The sequence below is a fragment of the Rana temporaria genome, chromosome 10 (assembly GCF_905171775.1).
Source record: "Rana temporaria chromosome 10, aRanTem1.1, whole genome shotgun sequence".
Lineage (NCBI taxonomy): Eukaryota > Metazoa > Chordata > Amphibia > Anura > Ranidae > Rana > Rana temporaria.
The window spans coordinates 100,184,396-100,208,663 of NC_053498.1; the positions used below are offsets into that span (position 1 = coordinate 100,184,396).

General features: G+C 44.6%; 2 protein-coding genes across 2 annotated transcripts in view; both read right to left on the reverse strand.

Moving 5' to 3' along the window:
- Positions 1–14,054, reverse strand: LOC120915848 (taste receptor type 1 member 1-like). Its single transcript, XM_040326656.1, has 5 exons — positions 13,727–14,054; positions 10,974–10,981; positions 10,609–10,815; positions 8,818–8,938; positions 1–1,072 (listed from the first exon to the last, which is right to left on the reverse strand). The coding sequence occupies exons 1-5, from the start codon at positions 14,052–14,054 to the stop codon at positions 144–146; spliced, it is 1,593 nt and encodes a 530-aa protein (XP_040182590.1). The 3' UTR covers positions 1–143.
- The window catches only part of LOC120915849 (taste receptor type 1 member 2-like), a 16,275-nt gene continuing 5,352 nt past the window's right edge, over positions 13,346–24,268 (reverse strand). Inside the window, exon 3 of the mRNA XM_040326657.1 lies at positions 13,346–14,890. Coding sequence (XP_040182591.1) covers positions 14,066–14,890 — 825 coding nt within the window. The 3' untranslated portion in view covers positions 13,346–14,065. The remainder of the gene's footprint in view (positions 14,891–24,268) is intronic.

The window sequence follows — 24,268 nt, forward strand, 5'->3', positions numbered from 1 at the left end:
GTCAGAATCCTTATAGTTTTATTATTTTCATTAGAAGAAAATACACATTTTGTTAATAATACACACAATGCACACAAACCCCTCTTTGAAATTCTTTAGTGGTCCCTGATAAAGTGGCACATGTCCCATCTAACGACTTGGTGTTATTTGGTGCTTCCACTCCCCCTGTTTGTGTAAGACTGGATGGTTGTTTGGAAGTGCTTTGTGGTGTTAAATTGTGGATGGCAGAAAATGATGTAACATTTGGGGAAGAAATAACCACCTTTAATTCCCATCAGACTGAGCCAAGCCAGGCCTGCATTAATTGCAGTGATGTACTCCCCAACGTCAATTAGTTGGGCAGTAAAGAAAGAGATACAGACCACAAAAAAAATCAACATGGCAAACGTGATACATTTGGCTTCACTGTAGTTTTTGGGTAGCTCCTTGCCCATGTAAGAAAAGGTAAAGCACAGAAGGCTTAGAATAACATTGTAGCTAAACTGGGAAATATTGTACACGGAGCCAAACTGACTACATTCCAACAGAACTTGGTCAGAACTCAGCTCTATGGTGGTAGCAGTAGGTGGTTTGATGATGATCCAGATAATAGACATGAAAACCTGCACACCACAAAGGAAGCCCAGGCAGATGTACTGCCCATTCCGTTTTACCCAGTAATCAAATGTTGCTGGGAGCTTAGAAGCCATCTTAAATATGCAGACTATCTGAAAGGAACGTATGGAAATATAGGAGAAACTGACTGTGAGAGCAATACTGTATATGGGTAGTCTAAAGATGCATTTCACCGTTCCAGGCTCACCCAGGTAGGCCAGGATGCTGAGATAGGAGACCGTCAGTGAGGAGAGCATGAGGAAACACATTCTTCCTCCTGCAGCTTTGACCACTGGGCTTGATAATTTAACAAAAAAGGTCACCATGATCACAATGTTAATCAGTATACCCAAAATTGTTATAGATAACACACTTATGGTCATAGGGTTACTCCAAGTCAAAAAGACTCTAGTTTTATCCAAGCAGACAGTGCTCCTTTCTTTGGACCATTGATCGTCTCTACAAGCCACACAGGTACCTGCAAAAGAAGATGATGATGATGTCATAATTACTTACGGAATTGTTTTTATGTTATACTATCTTTATATTAAAGTATTTTGCGATATAATGAATCAACTCTGATTCTGATTTCTAGGGTTCCAATTAAGGCTCTTCCCCATCAGTTTATGATATGCCACTGAGCCTGCCAAAGAATCTCCCTTTGGCCCTGGCACTAAGACCAAGTTTTTAATATGCAACATTTTTTAGATACCGTATTTAACTGGCTATAGTCCGGCGTCCTTCTGCGGCCATCGTGGTGTCCTCCCCGCTCGATCCCCACTTCCCGCGCTGTGTTTGAACCACTGCGCCGGCATATACCGAGCGCAGTACACTCGGGTACTAATTTGAGTATCCTTAAAAATAGGTAGCAATTAACTCATAAATGCTATTGAGAGCCTTGGAAATGCAGACATGTTGGAAAATCTCTGTAGCTGGTCAGAACAGAGTGTTAAAAAAATCTTTGTTTTAGTTTTAGCGGTGTAGAAACATACATTATCATTTATTACAGTATATGAGACCACACCCCGTCAGAACACATCACGTCATAAGAACATATTTGTAGGTTGCTACTGTCATTGAAATCAGGCTGTATGCAGAGCACACAGCCAAATCTCCTGCCTCCTGTGCTAATAAGCACACATTTTGTCTTAGGCCCCATACACACGATAGAATCCATCCGCAGATAAATCCCAGCAAATGGGTTTCTGCGGATAGATCCTATGGTGTGTACACGCCAGCGGATCTTTTTCCGCGGATAAATCTCCCCTGGGATGGATTCCAGCAGATCGGATATTTGCTGACATGCACAACAAATCCATCTGCTGGAATCCATCCCAACGGATGGATCCGCTCGTCTGTACAGACTCACCGGATCCATCCGTCCAAAGGGATTCCCCGCACGCGTCGTAATGATTTGACGCATGCGTGGAATTCCTTATATGACAGTGTCGCGCCCGTCGCCACGTCATAATCGCGGCGACGGCGCGACACGTCATCGCCAGAGGATTTCCGCGTGGATTTCAATGCGATGGTGTGTACACTCCATCGCATAGAAATCTGCGGAAATCCTCGAGAGGATTTATCCGTGGATACGGTCCGCTGGACCGTATCCGCGGATAAATCCTCTCGTGTGTATGGGGCCTTAATGACAGGGCCGGCCCTATGATGGGACCGGGTGGTACCATGGGTACCAGGCAGCACTTTTAGGGGGGCAGCATACTGATGCCCGCCAGCCCGTTCCACCAGCTCCGCTACCCAAATAAAATTGATGTCCTTTTTTTCCCACAAATAGAGCTTTCTTTTGGTGATATTTGATCACCTCTCCGGTTTTTATTTTTTGTGCTATAAATATATATATATTTTTAACTTTTTGCTATAATAAATATCCCCAAAATTTAGAAAAATAAACTATTTTCTTCAGTTTAGGCCAATATGTATTCTTCTACATATTTTTGGTACCAAAAAAAAAACACAATTAGCGTACATTGATTAGTTTGCGCAAAAGACATTGTGGCCGCCGGCAATTCACAGGTCCCTTTATACTCCTGGATACATGTATAGAGCCATGGCAGGTCCTTTTATACGCCTATATGCATGTATTGAGCCATGACGGGCCCTCTTTATACATGTATAGAGCCCTGACAGGGCCTCGTTATACTCCTTTATACATGTATAGAGCCATGTCAAGTACTCTTTATAGTCCTATATACATTTATAGAGCCATGACAGGTCCTCTTGATATTCCTTTACATGTAAAGAGTAATGACCGGTCCTCTATATACATGTATAGAGCAATGACAGGTCCTCTTTATACTCCTATACATGTATAGAGCAATGGCAGGTCCTCTTTATACTCCTTTATACATGTATAGAGCCATGACGGGTCCCCTTTAGTTATCATGATATAAAATAATGAATGTGGGGGCCTTTTGGTTGGCGTGATTTTTTTTCTGGGGGGGGGGGGCAGCATTTCATTCTTGGTCCCAGGCAGCACAATGTCTTGGGCCGGCACTGCTTAATGATATAATGCATCTTAGCTAAAAATCCACTCATTCGATTTCCCATTCATCCAAATAACCAGGCATCACCGCACTGCTATGTTCTCAGCTCCTCAGCATCTCTGCCTGGGAGCCCTCTCTCTCTCACTCTTTTATTATCACAAAAGCTTCCCAAACAGGAAGTGATGGCTCCAGCAGCCAACCACCTCCTCCATGGGAAATGAGGTCACAGGGTGTGACCTCCACAGGAAATGCCCATATAAGTATATTCTTCCAACAGGATTTGTTAAATACAGCTAAAGGATTCAATACAATACAATACAATACATGAATAATACAACAACCAATGAACACAGTTCCTCATGAGGGGAGCTTGTCTGCAGATGTACACTCACCACATCCATGTTGATCAGGCATACAGAGGCGACAAGAGCATACATCCGCTAAACCGATATTGCGCTTGCACAGCGGACACATCCTGTCAGGGACCTGCCGGTTTAGGAAGAAGGCCCTTGCATGCGCACATGCGCACACGCGCTGCTGTACAAAATAGACATCAGCATCTATCTGTGCCTGTGCGTCGGTGCGTGTGCGGAAATTGCGCATACGCATCGAGTGCGTGCGCGTGCGCGTCAGTGCTACTTGCCGCCATTATGCCTTTAAAAGGCCAGCAATTGCAATGATGCATTGCTGTTTGATCTGCAGCTCTGTACCAAGTAATCTGTATTCCAGTTATTCGCTACCTGTACCGACCCGGCTCTGCTTGACCATCCAATATCTCCAACCCCGACCTTGGCTTGTTTGACCCCACTCAGTCTCCTATTTGCCTACCTGCTGCCAGACCTTGCCTGTACCTCTGACCACGCTTAGTCTCCTGTATTTAACTGTCTGATTACCTGCTCTGACCCAGCCTGTCCAACCCTGCTACTGTCTGCTGCTCTGTGTTGCACCTAACCCGGCTTGTCTCACCCTGCTCCAGCTTCCTGCTGTTCCTGCACCCGCCAGCTCCTGGGTCGCTGACCTACAACCACTGCTGCCTACAGTTCCAGCCATCCCTGGAGGATCATCATCCTGCCACTGTGCCAGGCCACTACTACTACCCAGGCACTCCTACCTCTCTGTGCTCTCGAGCTCACTGTCCCCACTCCAGTGACTCCTGAGCCAGGGCTGTAAGAGAGGTCTCCTCCTGCAAATCAGGCTCTACTACCAGGTATGCTCTATAGCTAACACATCCCCACTACAGGTGAACGTCTATGCATCACACAGGGGCCCTTTTTTCGCCCGCAGACATATCCTCACTCCGCAAGCGCCTTTCTCCAAATCAGTAAGTTTATTTCAACCAGCGTCAGTCTGCCCCAGTCAGCTCTTTAGAGCGGGCTGCGGGAGAACTAACACTGGGAGACACTATGAAAATACATATTAAATACATCTTCATAAAATTTCCACAACACTACCAATCCTTTAGGCCCTTTCCCACTGGTGTGCTTTTACCGTGCTTTTAAAAATGATTCCCCATTGAATCCTATGTAACCGTTTACACTGCAGGTGCACTGCACTTTGAACAGCCCTGCATGTTGCATCTTTGGTGCAGTTTTTCAAAAGCCCACTAAAAAGGCACCTTCCATTGTAAGTAGGGGTGCAACGGATCAAAAAACTCATGGTTCGGATCGTTCCTCGGATCAGGAGTCACGGATCGGATCATTTTTCGGATCGGCAAAAAAAAAAATCTCCCCCACTGTAATATCCACATGTCCCCCCCCCCCCACCAACTATAGTACCCCCTCAGTGCAGACACCCCCCTCCTCTCAGTACAGTGACCCCCTCCTCAGTACAGTGACCCCCCCCTCCTCACAGTGATCCCCCCCTCCTCACAGTGATCCCCCCTCTGTACAGTGATCCCCCCTCCGTAAAGTGATCCCCCCCGTACAGTGATCCCCCTCCTCAGTACAGTGACCCCCCCTCCTCAGCAGTGATCCCCCCTCCTCAGTACAGTGACCCCCCTCCTCAGTACCGTGACCCCCCTCAGTAGTGACCCCCCCCTCAGTACAGTGACCCCCCTCAGTACAGTGACCCCCCTCAGTACAGTGACCCCCCTCAGTACAGTGACCCCCCTCAGTACAGTGACCCCCCCTCCTCAGTACAGTGACCCCCCCTCCTCAGTACAGTGACCCCCCTCAGTACAGTGACCCCCCTCCTCAGTACAGTGACCCCTCCTCAGTACAGTGACCCCTCCTCAGTACAGTGACCCCTCCTCAGTACAGTGACCCCCCCTCCTCAGTACAGTGACCCCTCCTCAGTACAGTGACCCCTCCTCAGTACAGTGACCCCCCCTCAGTACAGTGACCCCCCCTCCTCATTACAGTGACCCCCCCTCCTCAGTACAGTGACCCCTCCTCAGTACAGTGACCCCCCTCCTCAGTACAGTGACCCCCCTCCTCAGTACCGTGACCCCCCTCAGTAGTGACCCCCTCCTCAGTACAGTGACCCCCCTCAGTACAGTGACCCCCCTCAGTACAGTGACCCCCCTCAGTACAGTGACCCCCCCTCCTCAGTACAGTGACCCCTCCTCAGTACAGTGACCCCTCCTCAGTACAGTGACCCCCCCTCCTCAGTACAGTGACCCCTACTCAGTACAGTGACCCCTCCTTAGTACAGTGACCCCTCCTCAGTACAGTGACCCCCCCCTCAGTACAGTGACCCCCCCTCAGTACAGTGACCCCCCTCAGTACAGTAACTCCCCTTCTCATTACAGTGACCCCCCCTCCTCAGTACAGTGACCCCCCCTCCTCAGTACAGTGACCCCTCCTCAGTACAGTGACCCCCCCTCAGTACAGTGACCCCCCCTCAGCTAGTACCGACAGGCACTCCCCGAGCGGTGTGTCCGAGTGCGGGCTCCTCCTCTGTGGGTGTAAACAGAGGAGGGCCGCCGCCGGGTGTACCAAGATGGCCGCGGCTCCGGAGCTAGGCCGAAGCCGCAGCCTTTCCTAATGTTACGGCGGCGGCTCCGGAGCTAGGCCGAAGCCGCGGCCTTTCCTAGCGTTATGGTCGCGGCTCCGGAGGTAGGCCGAAGCCGCGGCCATAACATTAGGAAAGGCTGCGGCTTCGGCCTAGCTTCAGTGTGATCCGATCCGAAGGGGGTGACCCGTTCGGATCACGGATCAACTGTGATCCGTTGCACCCCTAATTGTAAGTCAATGAAAATGAAAAAAAAGTGCACCAAAAGCACATCAGTGTGAAAGGGCTCTTAACCACTTCAATACCGGGCGTTTACACTCCCTTCCTTCCCATGCCAATTTTCAGCTTTAAGTAAGGTTGCACTTTGAATAAAAATTGTGCGGTCATGCAGCACTGTACCCAGTTCTTTTGCGAAAGAAAGAGCTTTATTTTGTTGGTATTTAATCACCACTGGGTTTTTATTTTTTGCTAAACCAACAAAAAATACAAAGAATTTTGAAAAAAATAAAGTTTTTCTTAGTTTGTTAGAAAATTCTTGCAAATTAGAATTTTCTCCTTCACTGATGGGCACTGATGAGGATGCCCTAATAAGCGGCACTGATGGGCACTTATAGGCTGCACAGATGGGACAGCACAGCGCGTGAGGAAAAGACTGACGATAACTGTCAAGTTTGTCTAATCACAGCTGATCACATGGTAAAGGGCCACTGTGACTTAGCCTTCCTGCTTATAGGTGGGAAGGGGAGTCTTATTGGGGAACTGAGCCCTTAGAGATTCCATACAGTGCCTCAAGTGGAGAAGCATTCTGATTGGACACTGAACTCTCAAGAGACTTTAACTGACATTTTGGGTGAGGAAACTTATTGAATAACAGGAACCCACTTGGGAGGGAGACTGCAAAAATTAGGTAAAGGTTCCTGTGGAGGTTGGACAGCTTAGCGCAGGCTTCTTGGTTATTGCTGATTTTCTGGTATCTGCAACAGAGGTGTGGAACCAGTGTGAGATGCTATCTGGGCCCAAATACATCTTCTTAAGGAATGCTAATGCTGTCAACCAAAGCCATCCCCTGGTAATGCAGATTGTAACTATAGTACTGCACCACTGTGCATTGTGCATATACTGAATATATCTAAATACTTATGCCAAAGACTGTTTGCTTGTTTGTACTACAGTATAACCAAAGCTCATATGAAGGATACAGAGCATTACACAAAGTGTGGCTGATTACTCACTTACTGCTTGAGGTAGGACAGCTGCAGGTCACCAATGCATATTCTTGAATTTACAAGTGACATTTACAGAAGCTGGAATGGTCCTCCCATAAAAGAAGTGTTGTCTGTGCCTGCAGCGACCTTATACACTAAGGCCCCATTCACACCTAGGCGTTTTTACGCCTGAAGCGCACTGCTCACAAACGCCAGAGGGGAGAATTAACATTATTCCCTATGGTGACTGTTCACACCTGAACGCCTGAACGCCCAAACGCCTGTCGCACGAAGCTCAAACAAGTCCCGGACCTTTTTTTGTCGCGCGAAGCGCGCGACAGCGGCGTTTGAGCATTTTTTTTTTCCCATAGAAAGTAATGGGAAACGCGCGTATTGAGCGTATCGCGCGACAACGGGCGTTTGCTATGGGCGTTTCGTCGCTTTAATCAATAGAACTTGTCGCCCATGCAGAAGAGTAAAAAAAATCTACCAACATAGCAACAAGTGATGAAAAGATGATAATTTTTCCTATTGGCTAAAATAAGAAACGCCGAAGTACAAAAACGTCGCACGACGCTGTATGCAAACACGCAAATAAGCATGAATACGCGCGAAAAAAAACGCCTGAAAAAACGACCGAACGCCCTACGCTCAGGTGTGAATGCAGCCTAAGGGCTCGTTTACACCAGCTACTGCATTGCAGAGCAGCAGCTGTTATGCTGTGCGATCTGGCTGAGATCAGTACAGGGATTATTCGCTGAGCTCGGCGGTTAGCACTATTTCCTTTTTTTTTTTAAATAAACTTTATTGAGATGTCACACAGACACCTCGTAAAGTTCAATTGCCAGCCTTACACTGCGCTGCATTGGCATATTCTGGGCATTAAAATTAAAGTGGTTGTAAAGGCTCAACGTTTTTTATTTTCATGCATTCTATGCACGACGGTAAAAAAGCCTTCTGTGTGCAGCAGCCCCCAACCCCCCTAATACTTACCTGAGCCCCATCTTGATCCAGTGATGTGCACAAGAGCAGTGGCTCTCCTGGGTCTCTTCCTCCTCATTGGCTGAGACAGCAGTGGGAGCCATTGGATCCCGCTATTATCAATGACAGCCAGTGAGCTAATGAGGAGCGAGCTGGGCTGAGCTGCGCTCTGTGTCTTAATGAACACACAGAGCAGTGGCTTGGGAGTGAGCCTGCTTGAGTGCCCCCAAAGCAAGCTGCTTGCTATGGGACACTCAGCAGAAGGGAGGGGTCAGGAGCGCCGGTGGGGAACCCGACAAGAAGAGGATCGGGGCTACTCTGTGCAAAACCACTGCACAGAGCAGGTAAAGATGACATGTTTGTTATTTTCAAAAAAAGTATTTCTGTAATATCACTTTAATGCTCAAATGCTAAACGTCCCTAGTTGCAAGAATCTTCTACAAATAAGCAATGACCTTCCCTGTTTTTATACCATATGGGAAACCCTAAGGACAGTCAGATCTTGCACATTGTCTCTTCCAAACTTAATGTATTCATGTTTATGTGGCTATATAACAACATTGTATATATTCTGATCTACAAACCATTTGAATATAGGTAAGTCCCAGCTGCACAGCTGATGCAGGAAAAACAACATTTAAAGTATCCTTTGGGCTGTTTTTCCTGCCCTGATAAGCATTCAGAAGAACACACCGATGATGGAACCTAATAAAATAAATACAATTTTATCAAAATAGTTATAAATCAGGCTTCATTTAATAACATGGTAGAAAGATCAACGCAGTACAGAAAATTATAGCAACCAATCAAAGAAAAAACATATTTTGAAAGACAAAAAAGCTGAATTCAGACAGACCTGGGAATTGGTGAGAATTTTATTGGAGAGACCAAATAAGCTTCCTGTATATGCTACGTTTTTACCCGCTATATGCCAGCTGCCTGTCTGTATATTCCAGCGATCTACTATGCCACTAATGTCCCATTATATGCCACAGATCTTCTAGCATAAACAACTGGGTTGCCTGTATATGGCACTGATCTGGCTATATGTGTCTCAATTGCCTGTAAATATACTACTTTACTATCTATATACAGTATATCACAGTGGCCCATTTGTTGCCAGCGAGATACTTGTATATCACCAAAAGATTGGCATAGATTTTTTGCGAGAGCCCACTTTTTGCCCTCCCGGATTTCATGCTCGTGAGCCAAAATTCCAAAAGCTTCCACGTATGCATACAAGATGCTGTGGGCTAAATTTGTGGTACATACCGTATAGGCCACTCTGTAAGGAAATCTCTGATTCCCTGGTATAAGTTTGGCTAATGCACAAAAACGTGATTATAAATATGATTATCAATTTGCTAGATCAGTCTTTCTCAACCTTTTCAAGACAGAGGAACCCTTGAAATAGTTCTCCGGTCTCGGGGAACCCCTGCTAAAAATTAGAAATCTAGAACTCATGATAGATTAGTGTGACGGTCAGTTGGAAGCAGCGGCGGTACGCCCATAAAGGGCACAGGAGCGCCGCCCCCCCCCCTCTCCTACCACTCTCTAATTACAATAGATAGATTCATGCATTGCATGAATCTATCTAAGGTCACTGCTGCTATCTAAGGTTGCTTCCTATCAGGCGTCCAATCACAGCAGAGGAGAAGCGGGCGGGAGTAGACATCGGGGTTGGGGAAGATGGAGGACACCCAACACCAATCGCCGCCTGCTGCCGTCACCCGCTGCCCACCCGAGACAAGGTAAGTGTCAGGCAGATGACGGGGGCACAGTGGCAGCACATGGGGCACAGTGGTGGCACGGTGGCTGCGGTTGATGGGCACAGTGGCTGCGGTTTATGGGCACGGTGGCTGCGGTTGATGGGCACGGTGGCTGCGGTTGATGGGCACGGTGGCTGCATTTGGTACAGTGGCTGCAATTGATGTTTTTTTTCCAGATTTTTTTTAGTTTGTTTGCGCCCCCCAAAAATTTTGAGCACAAGCCACCACTGGTTGGAAGAATGGTCCTTACACTTATGGTCATTGGGAAGAATTACCTCCTTACAAATAGCTAAAAAGATCAACGGTGTCAGTGGGAACTTTATCTGAGAGGCAGACATTGCCCAATGCTGAAGGAACCCCTAGCAACCTCTGGAGGAACCCTGGTTGAGAATCACTGTGCTAGATGATTAGTCCTGTCAGATGAAGGGGCTTTTATACAATGCTGGCCTCTAAAAATATGTCTGTCCAAAGCTCATTATTATAACATTATTTTTATTTTATTGGCTAGGTCATTTCACCAATGCAAGTCGCTCTGTATTTGTTTTAGCTGGATCTCTCTCTGTATTTGCCTACTTAATAATACCCCCTCCCCAAATCATAACTAACCGCATTGTTCGAGGTTTGCCAGATAATATTTTGGAGATTGATATCAAGTTTTCCTAAGCTGGGGTAGGACCCAACATTCAGAAATGGAGTATGACCAAACCAGTTCCAGAAGACAATGTCATATCCTGTTGGAGAATCACCATGTACGTTGAAGCTTATTTCATTGTTCAGTAGTGAAAAGTTCACATGCTTTAGTGCCTCTGTGACCTAAATTGAAGAAAAGAGAGGTGCATTAGTTTGACTTTCTTATGTCCCAACAGGCCCAACACAAGTGAGGTCATCAAGGGATGTAACTTGATAATGCCTTTTGTTGTGAGCCCCATGGCATCGATATATTGAGAAAACACAGGCATTGTACAACATACCAGAAAAGCTCAAAAGAGCAAGAAATACAAATGTAGAAAGACATCCAGCAAGGAGGTAAAACCCTTCACACATCGTAAAGGTATGCCCACAAAACAGTGCAAGATGGAAAGAGCATGCTAGATCAAATTGGGCCATGTACAATACCATTCACAATCCTAGGAATGTCAAACAGAACCTATATCAACCTATCTAAAGAACTAATAATCTAAATCTGGGGATGCGAATATCAAGTATATAAAAATTACACAAAAAATTGCAGGGCCAGGATAGTGACATGAACAGGATCACTTTATGACATGGAACAAAATGGCTATTTCAGCAGAATAATACACCAAACCCATCCACACGTCCCTGAAATTGTCCTGTTGGTTTTTAACTGTGTGTTCTTAAAGCGAGTAACGTATTTATCGGCGTATAACCCGCACTTTTTTCCCCTTAAAATAAGGGGGAAATCGTGGGTGCGCGATTCGGCCAGGCTCGGCTTCGCTCGTGGTCATGCTCTGTGACGTTTATGCATGAGAAGCCGAGCGTGCCCGAGTGTACCGTGCTCGGTATATGTCGGCGGCGGCGTTCAAACACAGTGCGGGAAGCGGGGATTCGACTCGGAGACAGCGCGGGAAAAGCGGGGAGGACACCACCGAGGCCGCAGACGGACGCCGGACTGGACAAGGCCGCCGATGGACGCCGGGCAAGACACCAAAATTGTAAGTAATAAAATGTTTTTTTACAGGAGTTTCAGGTCAACATTAGGGGTGCGCGCTATATGCCGGAGCGTGCAATACCCCCATAAATACGGTATATACCATTCAATCCAGCATACTGCTGACATGTACAGTATGCTGGTTTTTTTTCCCCCCCCGGTTTACATACCATAGTATAGGTATTTTCCCCCCGGCTTCCGGGTTGTGAATCCCGTGGGAGTGGGCGTTCCTATTCAGAGACTAAGTGATTGACGTATGACAAAAGCTTCTCTGTGGCAGTGACACTGATCGTCTGTTCCCTAAAATAGGGAACGACGATCAGTGATGTTACGCCTACAGCCACGCCCCCTACAGTAAAAATCACTCCCAATTGTTTTTTCACCTTAATGCAATCTATGCATTAAGGTGAATAAACATCTGATGCTGACGCCCCCCCCCCCCCACCCGAGCCCCCGTTATACTTACCTGACCCCTCGGAAGTCCCACGCGCGGTCCCGATATCCTCTTCGCCGCTCAGCCTGGCCGCTGATTGGCTAGAGCGGATGGATTGATAGCAGCACAGCCATTGGCTGGCGCTGCTGTCAATCACATACAGTGACACGGCGCACCGAGGGGCAGGGCCGAGTGATACAGTGAGCGGCTATGGCCGCTCACTGTATCATGGGAGCGCGCCCGCAATTACTGACCACCATGCAAACTCTCGCATGTCTGTGGTGACTAATTGTGGGGAGGACCAGAGACAGCCGCCGAGGGACCCCAGAAGACATGAATCGGGGGCACTCTGTGCAAAACGAACTGCACAGTGGAGGTAAGTCTAACATGTTTGTTATTTTAGGAAAACATTTTTTTTTTCCTTTAGTAACCCTTTAAAGCAAAACTGTACTGCCTGTGAGAGACTTTGCAGTGGCAGTTGTGTGGCTCCCAGTAGGTGCACAGAGAGTGTGAACGGGTGTACCAGTATTAGTAACTGAATTTGTCTTCCATGATATTATGTGATTTGCTTTACAGGAGACTGGACTACAAAGGGCCAACACTAGGTGACAATGCTAGCTGCTTGCTGACAGGAGGAAAAGCAGGATAGACAGAATGTTCATTTGTCAGTCTGTTGCTGCTTCCTCACACGAGGGGATGTCCCCTGAACCAAGCTGTGCTGTATAACTTCAATGTAGGTCCTGTAACCAGGTTATGCATTGTAGCTTGGGTATTTAAATGTCAAGGTTAACTGAACAGAATTACAATTCCTTTGGCAGATAAAACAGTTTAAATACGGTGTATGATTTTAAACATTATATATTTGTTTGTCTAGAGATTAACCGATAAATGCAGTTATGCTTTAGGATCACATTGAACTAATGAAATGAAAATGGATATCCAGTTCTTCAATTCAAGTAGAGAAATTTAAAGCAGTAATCTGAAATCATTTCCTTAGAAATCACTAATGGAAGCTCAATTACCTGCACCTCTTCCTGGACATTGGAAGTATGGTGGAGCTATATATATTTGAAGGTTTGAAGTATGAAGGTCTGGATTGGCATGCATAACACTGGGAGCATTACACTTGCAAACCTCTTGTTATGGGTATTCCCGACTACTTTTAGCACCTTGTTTTTATAATCAACAAAACAGAATTTTTATTGAATAGAACACTAAGACATTACATTGTACAATTGAGTAGGCATACAATCGGTAGAAATCAGGAGATACAATCCTCATAACAAAAAATAATTTGCAATAACTGCATAGCCAACTAGTCTATCAAAAGAAGGACATACATTGCATAGTACCCTAAGTTTATTGCACTATCAAAGAAATGCTAACTTTTAAACAAAAAGAGAAGAAGAGAAGAACAAACCAACTGGAAGTACACATCAACTACTTTGTATTAGAGAGAACCCAATGCCACACGTTATTAACAGATATCAACCACCGTCTTGAAGGACGTCATTTAGGGTTTTTAGTAGGAAAGGCAGAAGAGTATACCCATACTTCCCATATGTTTCTGTGGGCAATCCGTCAGCTCCCGGTGATTTATTTTTAGCCATCTGTGCTACCGCTAAGGAAAGTTCCTCTAGTTTTTGTTGGGCTGTTAAGTGCAGCGAAGCCCTGTCTTGAACTACATGGAAGGCAGCACTGATCAAGAAAATGATCTAGCTTCTCCTGTGTAGGGTGAACTTTGAACACTTCAGGTATTCGAGCCTGGTCAGTAACCATTTCTCCCTGTACATTTTGGATGGCTTCTATATGGGTCACCCCTTGCTGGGCCCTAGCTATCATGTGTCCTGTATTTCCTTGATCATTAAAGTACTTCTGCTGCAGGAAGAATCTCTTATTCTCAGCTGCAATGGTAGATACCTGTTGATACAGGGCCTGAGCTTCCATTTTTAGCACCTTTATTTCTCATTGAGATATCTATGATCTATGCTCACATATAAATATACAAAAGCAACACCACCTACTTGCCATGGGTAGACGTCCTTGTTGTCACAGTAGGTTTTATTACAGCCAAGTACATCATGTAATGCATTAGCCACAGCATACACTGCAGCATAGATGCTAAAGCTGCTTCTTTGTTCTGAAAAACCCAGAAGGTTGCTTAGTGAGATGTTGTGGCAACCATCACAGTTTTGGTTGCAGTTTTCTTTAAGCCTTGACGCTCCAGAACTGTTTCTGCTTTGATTATACACTTTTTTTAGATTTTCATCAAAGCCTGGAATCTTCACATGTTTTAGGGCAATACCAAATATAACCCCTAGTCTGTTCATTTTCGGTAAGCCATATATATCTGTAGACAATGACCAAGTTTCAGAAGCAAGCCAGATTTTTGAAGGAAAGTTTATATCCATCAGTTCATTAAAAAAGTCAACAAGAATGATGTCCAATGAAAATATCAAGATCACATTAACATTGGTGAAGATGATATTGTTAGCGATCTGGCGTATTCGGCTTTTCCACATCGCTTCCTGACCAGATACTTTAAAGGGTATGACGTCTTTATAGGCAAGACAAATATTGAGCTCTGAGGTGGCTTCTAAAAATTGCTCGACTCCATGCATCCCATATTCATCAAAACTTCCTAAGACAGCTATCCAAGTCCAATTAAAATAACTTAGAATGTCTACAAATGCTTGTTGTTGCACCCTACTACTAGGGATCGTCTGAAAACAGGCCGGCAGACTCACTGAACTCATCATTTTACTGGTGGCAAAAACATTGATCTGTAAACATAAAAGGACAAATATTTATATTACTGGAAATTGTTACCTTTAAAGCTCCTCTCTAGGCAAATGTGTTCCCACCCCTCATTCCAAATTTTCACCATCCTCCCATCCTCCAATCCAATTTTTTGAAAATCCCTCTAACAAGGTTTTCTACTCACCTGAGTCTACTGCCAAATAACCTAACTCTTGAAGTGGTTGTAAACTCTGCAAAAAAACAAATGAAATACTTACCTTAGAACTATGCTTTTGCTGTGACGGCCGTCATGTCTCCGGAATGTTACTTCAGAGATGCAGGCTCCGGTGCTATAATTGGCTGGAGCCGTGATGACGTCAGTCCCGCGTATGCACGCGAGAGCCGCTGGTCACTGCACAGCAGCTGAAGAAACGGCACGTACAAGCCGTTTCTTCAGTGCGTATGTGCCGATGACTTTGGCAGATGCGTATACAAGTTTAAGAGAATACAAGTTTAAGAGAAATTCATGGTACCTACAGGTAAGCCTTATTATAGGCTTACCTGTAGGCAATATTGGTTGTAAAGGGTTTACAACCGCCCTAAGGGATTACCAATGATCCACTGCTGAAGCCTAGGCATTTTACCAGCTGGTCACTGCTCATTATAAAATATCCACACCACCACTGAAGTCTTCAGGAGCTGTGAGGACCAATCACAGGTCCTGAAGCTAAAGGCAGGCAGCCAGGCAAATATGTGGACACCAAAAATAGGAGGACATTCACTATTTCAGTCTAAAAAAGAAATGGATCTCCTGTATCATGTAAGAAGGATTTAGGTGAATGGCTGCACCCTATAACTTTATTTTTTATATTGCTGTGGTGTGTTAGGTGGGGGGGGGGGGTGTTTATGTGGAGGGAGTCACCAAACAGATTTCAACTTTAACCCTGTACTTCACAATTCCTCTCTTACAAATTATATAATCACTTACAAGGCACTTTAAAACAGTGGCAGCACAGTGGCTATGCACATCCACATGGCAGCACTAGGGTTGTCGGTTCGAAACCTGCCTGGAGTTTGCATATTCCTTCTATGCTTGCATGGGTTCCTCCAGTTTCTTCCCACATCCCAAAGACGTGCTGGTAGGTAATCTGGCCCCAGTATGTATATGAATGTGAGTTAAGGACCTTAGATTGTAAGCTCCTTGAGGGCAGGGACTCATGTGAATGTATAAAATACATGTAAAGCACTGTGTAAAATTGTCAGTGCTATATAAAAAAAAAAGAAGAAGGACAACAAAACACCCATCCAGTGTCTATAAAAAAAAGGGGAGTAATCTGTGCTCTGGTTAATGGTGGTTTTCCTAGCATCCAGGTGCAACATAAAAAATAAAAAATAAATCAAGATGAATAGCTGGCAACTTGTCATCTGAAGAAAATGGGCCAGATTCACAGAGCAAGTACGCCGGCGTATCTACTGATACGCCGGCGAACTTTCAAATTTCCTGCGTCGTATCTTTAGTTTGAATCCTCAAACCAAGATACAACGGCATTTGGGTAAGATCCGACAGGCGTACGGCTTCGTACGCCTTCGGATCTTAGATGCAATACTTCGGCGCCTGCTGGGTGGAGTTTGCGTCGTTTTCCGCGTCGGGTATGCAAATTAGCGATTTACAACGATCCACGGAAGTACGCACGGCTGTCGCATTTCTAACGTCGTCTGTAGTCGGCTTTTTCCGGCGTATAGTTAAAGCTTGTATTTTGCGGCGTATACATAGACTTGCCATGTTAAGTATGGGCCTCGTTCCCGCGTCGAAATTTGAATTTTTTTTTTTTTTTTTGCATAAGTCGTCCGTGAATAGGGATGGACGTAACTCACGTCTAAGTTAAAAAAATGACATCGTTGCGTCGTCATTTCGCGCAAAGCACGGGAAATTTCTGGACAACGCATGCGCAGTTCATTCGGCGCGGGGGACGCGCTTCATTTAAATGAAACCCGCCCCCTGATCGCCGATTTGAATTCCGCCGCCAGAAATACACTACGCCGCCGTAACTTACGGCGTGAAATCGTTGAGGATTCGAAATTCCGCCAGGTAAGGTACGGCGGCGTAGCGTATCTCTGATACGCTGCACGGATCCAATTCTCTCTGGATCTGGCCCAATATGTTTATTATTGCAGGTGAAGTACAGGATTACAAAGCATATGCGTTTCAGCTACAAAGTCTTAATCATAGCTAATATATAAATACCTGTAATAAAACAAAAACATCTTCCTGCCTCTGCTTTGCTAGAAGTCTATAGATCTGATTGCAAAGCATAATATAGCTATTTTTTTTATTTTGGAAGGAGCTCTTGAAGAGCGCCAGGCATTACTGCGATCTGAAACTTTAGAAGGTATTAAATAGCTGGCTCTCTGCTGGGAGCTGTGGTTCCTCCTAATAACCATATATCACTAAAAGGTACAATAGTATCATAGAGGTCTACAGCAATAACCACAGTACTTAGCAGTTTAAAAGTATTCCAACACACCCTAAAGAGTCAATTATGCCCAATATTGCCAGATACTCTTAACTTACTTAGGTGACACAGCTTTTCTGCTGACTAACTGTTCATCTCATCATTCGTCTACTACTGCTGTGCTAGTGGAATTTTTATAGTGGCCAGTTTCCGAATGTTAAATGGTCCTAATCTATTCTTGTGAAAACGCTGGTCAAGAGTGTTCAAGATTCAGGCTCCATTCTCTCTCTGCACCCACCACATTCCCATCCGGAAGCATATTTCAGTATGAAAGTGAGTTTGTACTGCTCAGAATCGAGTTACAAGAAAATTGAGCAATACATTTCTGAGATAATGTCCTATTGTATATTCAAATGATTTCAGCTTTCCTACTAGTAAAGAAAATTTTGCATCTTTCAAAATCTTTCCATAATCAGTAAAAACGACAGTGACATCTGGTGGCAAAACAGAGAAAGGACACAGCAATGATATACACTCACCAGCCACTTTATTAGTTACACCTTGCTAGGTTGGACCCCCTTTTCTGCCTTCAGAACTGCCTTAATTCCTCTTGGTATTGATTCAACAAGGTGTTGGAAACATTCCTCAGAGATTTTGATCCATATTGACATAATAGCATCATGCAGTTGCTGCAGGTCAGCTGCACATCCATGATGCGAATCTCCCGCTCCAATAAATCCCAAGAGGGCTCTTTTGGATTGAGATCTGGCGACTGCTGGATATAGTGTGATACTGATAAAAAATATTTATTCCAATAATAAAATCAATGGTTATACTCACAAAATTGGAGTTAAAAACAGGCTTTAAAAGTGAGTACAGCAGATGTCCAGCACCGTCTGTGGAACACGAATAATCGTTTGAACCAATCGGTAGATGTAAAAGCTGACGCGTTTCGGGGGCGTACCCCTTTCCTCAGAGCTAACGTGGTCTGCAGTGCAGTGCAGTGCTGCTCCGCTCTCTTTCTTCTCTTTTATAGCTTCATGAATACCCACGATTCTGAGGAGGGCTGCAAGACTCTAGATGATAACTTTTAATTGAACCGCACCACCCCATAGCACTCCCTACAAAATATCAGAGCGCAGGAGACTTGTTCTTGTATATATGACTGCTGGATATAGCCATCAGAAGATGGGTACACTGTAGTCATAAAGCAGGGGTGTCCAAACATTTTTCAAAGAGGGCCAGATTTGATGAAGTGAACATGCGTGAGGGCCGACCATTTTGCTGACATTCTTTGAACCATTAAAATTTGGTGTAAGTGTGTTTGCCCGAGCACTAATACACTGTCCAACAAGAATTCTCCTGCCTTTGTGGGTGTGTGTGGTGAAGAGATGAGCTTGGGCGTGTTATTTGGATATACCGTATTGATCGACGTATAACACGCACCTTCACTTTAGGAGGGAAGTTTCAGAAAAAAAATTTAAATATAGAACTGTGAAGCAAAATAAGGGTCATTGCCCATCAATGCAGCCCAATCAGTGACCATCTGTAGGCTTGCCATTGCCATGAATGTAGCCTCGCCATTGCCATGAATGCAGCCTCTCCATTCCCATGAATGCGGCCTCTTCATTGCCATGAATGCAGCCTGATCGATGCCCATCTGCAGCCTCGGAGGGGGGCGGGACGAGCGCCAACAGATTACATACAGGAGAATCTCCTGTTTACACAGCAGCCTCCTATGATAGACAGAGGAGTCATCCAAAGGCAGCCCAGGAGAAGAGACTTCCTATTACAAATGCCGCCGGGTAAACAGGAGATTCTCCTGTATGTAATTTGACAGCACTCGTTCCCCGCCCCTCCCTGTCCCCTCCGAGACAGCATCGATAAATACAGTATATATCCAAATTACCAGGGGGGCCACATTAAACTGGAACGGGGGCCGCAATTGGCCCCCGGGCCGGACTTTGGACATGCCTGTCATAAAGGGATTGACATGGTCAGCAACAATACTCAGGTAGGCCGTGGTGTTTAAAAGATGCTCAATTGGTATTAAGGGGCCCAAAGTGTGCCAAGAAAATATCCCCCACACCCTTACACCACCACCACCACCAGCCTGAAACATTAATACAAGGCAGGATGGATCCATGCTTTCATGTTGTTTACACCAACTTCTGACCCTATCATCTGAATGTCATAGCTGAAATCGAGACTCATCAGACCAGGCAATGTTTTTCCAATCTTCTATTGTCCAATTTTTGTGAGCCTGTGTTAATTGTAGCCTCAGTTTCCTGTTCTGAAAAAAAGAGACAATGGTTCCACACTGTGGGACTATTTAGGCCTATTAATATCAAAATCCAAGAATCTTCTTTTAAAATGTCTTACATTTGAAAAGATTTTTTAATTGAAAACAAAAATTAAAAAAGTGTTTATGGTGCAAAAAATAAAAATCGTTGAGGTGATCAAATATTTTTAAAAAAAAGAGATACATTTTATTTGGGTACAATGTCACACGGCCGCACAATTGTCAGATTAACTAAATCAGTGCTGTATCCAAAAAATGGTCAGGAAGGGGGTAAATCTTCCGGAGGTGAAGTGGTTAAAGTAGAACTATAGGCAAAACTTTAGAGTAAGGGAGGCTTAAAACCCCTGGCAGATTGTTTTCCGCCATCTGTGTCCCATTATGAAAACTTTCTCTTCACTTCCTGCCACATAGCCAAACCGGAAGTGAGAGGAAATCCCTGCAAATTAAAGTGGATGTACACCCAGTGCAGTGAACAGCCTCAGATGATACACAGAGATTAACCAAATCTCCCCACATAGATTTTACATGTACATCTGCTGTGTTCACATTTATATACTGTTTAGAAAGTTGAGATCGTGTTAGGAGATTTTCTCTTCCTGGTTAACACAGAGTGTGATGTCTGGGCATACAGCCAAGATAGGTAACATTGCTGATTGTAGGAAAGGCACATACCCTCTCTCCTCATAGGCAGATACTCTCAGAGCTGTTTTGTAATAGGAGCTGCTCTCTGCTACTCTATTTTAGCAACCTCCTTTGACAATAGATTCAGGCTGCTTTTGTCTAAAAAGTCAAAAAATATGTCAGGAGTTCTCAGGCTGATAACAGAGGAACCGTTCAGAAAAGAGCTATAAGACTTAGCTCATTGAAAAGAGATAACAAAATACTGCAGATATATGTGCCCAGCTCAAATTTCATGAATCAGGTTTACATCCACTTTAAGGGAATTCCTTGGGGACCCCCAGATCACTAGAACTAGTTCCCCCATTTCCCCTCTTTTATTTTTCTGGGGACAAACCAAAATGTGGGGTTTTCTTTTACTTTCACTTTCAATGATAATGGTAAACAGGACAAATAGAGAGGGGGAATCTCCTTAACGGGGGCACAGACAGCAATAAAAACTGGAAGTGTTCTGTAGCAAATTGGATCATGCTTTTCTGGTTTTTTTTTTGCCTTCCTCTGGATCAACTGTGAGTATAGAACTGGGTATATGTGATTGTATGATATTATTATTATTATTTTATTTCCTTTGGTTGAACTTGATGGACTTGTGTCTTTTTTCAACCTAACTATGTAACCCCTCTCCACTCTATCCAAAACGAAAGAAAAAAGTTTTGCCTTTAGTTACACTTTAAGTGACAACTGTTCAATACGGACATCCATAGCATGCAGCTAAAATTGGCACAGAGCGTACACATATATGAGGCCTCACTGAAGTGGGTCTTCTACTGTGAGGCCGCACATATGTGTACATGTTAATGTGCTGGGAGCGCTACACATAAGAGCTCTGGTCTTGTACTAATGATCAGGAGTTGAGAGTCCCAGTTCCCAATTAATCAGTTTTTTTTCTACTTTGAATGGAGAGAAAGATATATCCTCCTTGCCAGGGGAGAAAAATGTAAACAAATTAAAGTGTGAGTAAAAAAATAAAAATAAAGAAAAAATAGCTACATAGGGCTAGGATCAAAGTCTGGGTCAAAGATTAAGGCCAGTGTCAAAGGTCAGGGTCAGTGTATTTTAGGTAGGTTTAAAAAAAAAAGCATTTTTAAATTAGTATCAGTGCCAGTTAGTATCAATGGGCTGGATTCAGATACATTGGCGTATCTGTCCGCCCGGCGTAACGTATCTGAGATACGTTACGCCACTCTTACTTTGGGCGCGAGTTCTTTATTCAGAAAGAACTTGCGCCCTTAGTTAGAGCGGCGTAGCGTATGTATGTGTTGCGGCGTAAGTCCGCGTAATTCAAATGGGGATGTAGGGGGCGTGTTTTATATAAATTTCCCTTGACCCCGCGTTTTTTACGTTTTACTTGAACGGCGCATGTGCCGTTCATAAAATCTCCCAGTGTGCATTGCTCTAAATGACGTCGCAAGGACGTCATTGCTTTCGACGTGAACGTAAATTACGTCCAGCCGTATTCGCGAACGACTTACGCAAACGCCGTAAAATTTCAAAACTCGGCGCGGGAACGACGGCCATACTTAACATTAGCTACCTCTCATATAGCAGGGGTAACTATACGCCGGAAAAAGCCGAACGCAAACGACGTAATAAAAAAAGCGCCGGGCGGTCGTTCATTTCTGAATCGGCATAACTCCTCATTTGCATATTCCTCACGTAAACAAACGGAAGCGCCACCTATCGGTCAGAGTGAGATTGCAGCCTAAGATCCGACGGTGTAAGTCACTTCTATGAGTCAGGCGCATAGATCCGACTGCCGGACTCAGAGATACGACGGCGTAACTGGAGATACGCCGTCGTATCTCTTTCTGAATCCGGCCCAGTGGGTTTTAGGTAGGATAAAAAAAGAGAAATGCACATTGTTGTTTCTGGGCCCTACTACAAGTACAAACACATACTGTATGTGGTATCACTGCGATCATGAAGAGCAGTAGAATTTATTTTGGATTGTTCTTTGGTGGTAGATTATTGTAACAGCAATAAATGCACAGCTACATTTAAAAAATGATTCTGGGCCAGATCCACAGTGAGAGTACGCCGGCGTATCTACTGATACGCTGGCGTACTTTCAAATTTCCCGCGTTGTATCTTTAGTTTGAATCCTCAAACCAAGATACGACGGCATCTGGGTTTGATCCGACAGGCGTACGGCTTCGTACGCCTTCGGATCGTAGATGCAATACTTCGGCGTCCGCTGGGTGGAGTTTGCATAGTTTTCCGCGTCGGGTATGCAAATTAGCTATTTGCGACGATCCACGAACGTGCGTGCGGCCGTCGCATTCTCTTACGTCGTCTACTAGTCGGCTTTTTCCGGCGTATAGTTAAAGCTGCTTTTTTGCAGCATATAGTTAGATTTGCCATGTTAAGTATGGCCGTCGTTCCCACGTCGAAATTAGAATTTTTTCTTCTTTTTGCGTAAGTCGTCCGTGAATCGGGATGGACGTAAGTCACGTCTAAGTTTAAAAAATGACGTCCTTGCGACGTCATTTCGCGTAATGCACGGCGGGAAATTTAGAAACGGAGCATGCGCAGTTCATTCGGCGTGGGGATGGCGCCAGAGATACACTACGCCGCCGTAACTTCATTTAAATGAATCACGCCCCCTAATCGCCAATTTGAATTCCGCCGCCAGAGATACACTACGCCGCCGTAACTTACGACGCAAATTCGTTGTGGATTTGAAACAAAGCCAAGTAAGTTACGGCGGCGTAGCGTATCTTAGATACGCTGCGCCGGTGCCGATCTATGTGGATCTGGCCCTCTGTTTTTACTATTTTGGCCTAGTTTTTCTTTAATAATAATAAAAAAAAAATCAGGATATATCCATTAACAATTACCAAATGAAAGCCTGGTTTGTCCTGAGAAGAACAAGGTATAATTGACCTAGATACACAAAGTAGTTGCGATGATATGTACAGTTTTACCAACACATGTCAAAGCTGAAAACTTGTGTTCAGGCATTACGATTTGTTATTCTCTCAATCATGAAGGGGTTAAATAATTGGCATATCTAAAAGTAGTTAGTCACATTCAACTGAACTTGTTCAGTTCACTAAAAAAGCTGAAGAAGTGGTTTGTAGACGCTACGAAAAGTCTTCATCATTACAGAACAAGTCCAATTGAATGTGACTAAATGTGACTACATCTGGATACACCATGGCCTCGATAAATGAGAACCTTAGGTAAGAGATTTCATTTAAAGCGGTAGTAAAGTCCGCTTTGTGATTTTTACCTACAGTGAGGGGAGAAAGTATTTGATCCCATGATGATTTTGTACGTTTTCCCACTGACAAAGAAATGATCAGTCTATACTTTTAATAGTAGGTTTAATTTAACAGTTAGAGACAGAATAACAACAACAAAAATATCCAGAAAAACACATTTCAAAAAAGCAAAAAACTGATTTGCAATTTAATGAGTGAAATAAGTATTTGACCCCTACGCAAAACATGACTACTTGGTGGCAAAACCCTTGTTGGCAATCACAGAGGTCAGATGTTTCTTGTAGTTGGCCACCAGGTTTGCACACATCTCAGGAGGGATTTTGTCCCACTTCTCTTTGCAGATCCTCTCCAAGTCATTAAGGTTTTGAGGCTGATGTTTGGTAACTCAAACCTTCAGCTCCCTCCACATATTTTCTATGGGATTAAGGTCTGGAGACTGACTAGGCCACTCCAGGACCGTAATGTTCTTCTTCTTGAGCTACGCCTTTGTTGCCTTGGCCATTTGTTTTGGGTCACTGTCATGCTGGAATACCCATCCACAACCCATTTTCAATGCCCTGGCTGAGGGAAGGAGGTTCTCACCCAAGATTTGATAGTACATGGCCCCGTCCATCGTCCCTTTGATGCAGTGAAGTTGTCCTGTCCCCTTAGCAGAAAAACACCCCCAAAGCATAATGTTTCCACCTCCATGTTTGACGGTGGGGATAGAGTTCTTGGGGTCATTCCTCCTTTTCGAAATAAGGCGAGATGTGTTGATGCCAAAGA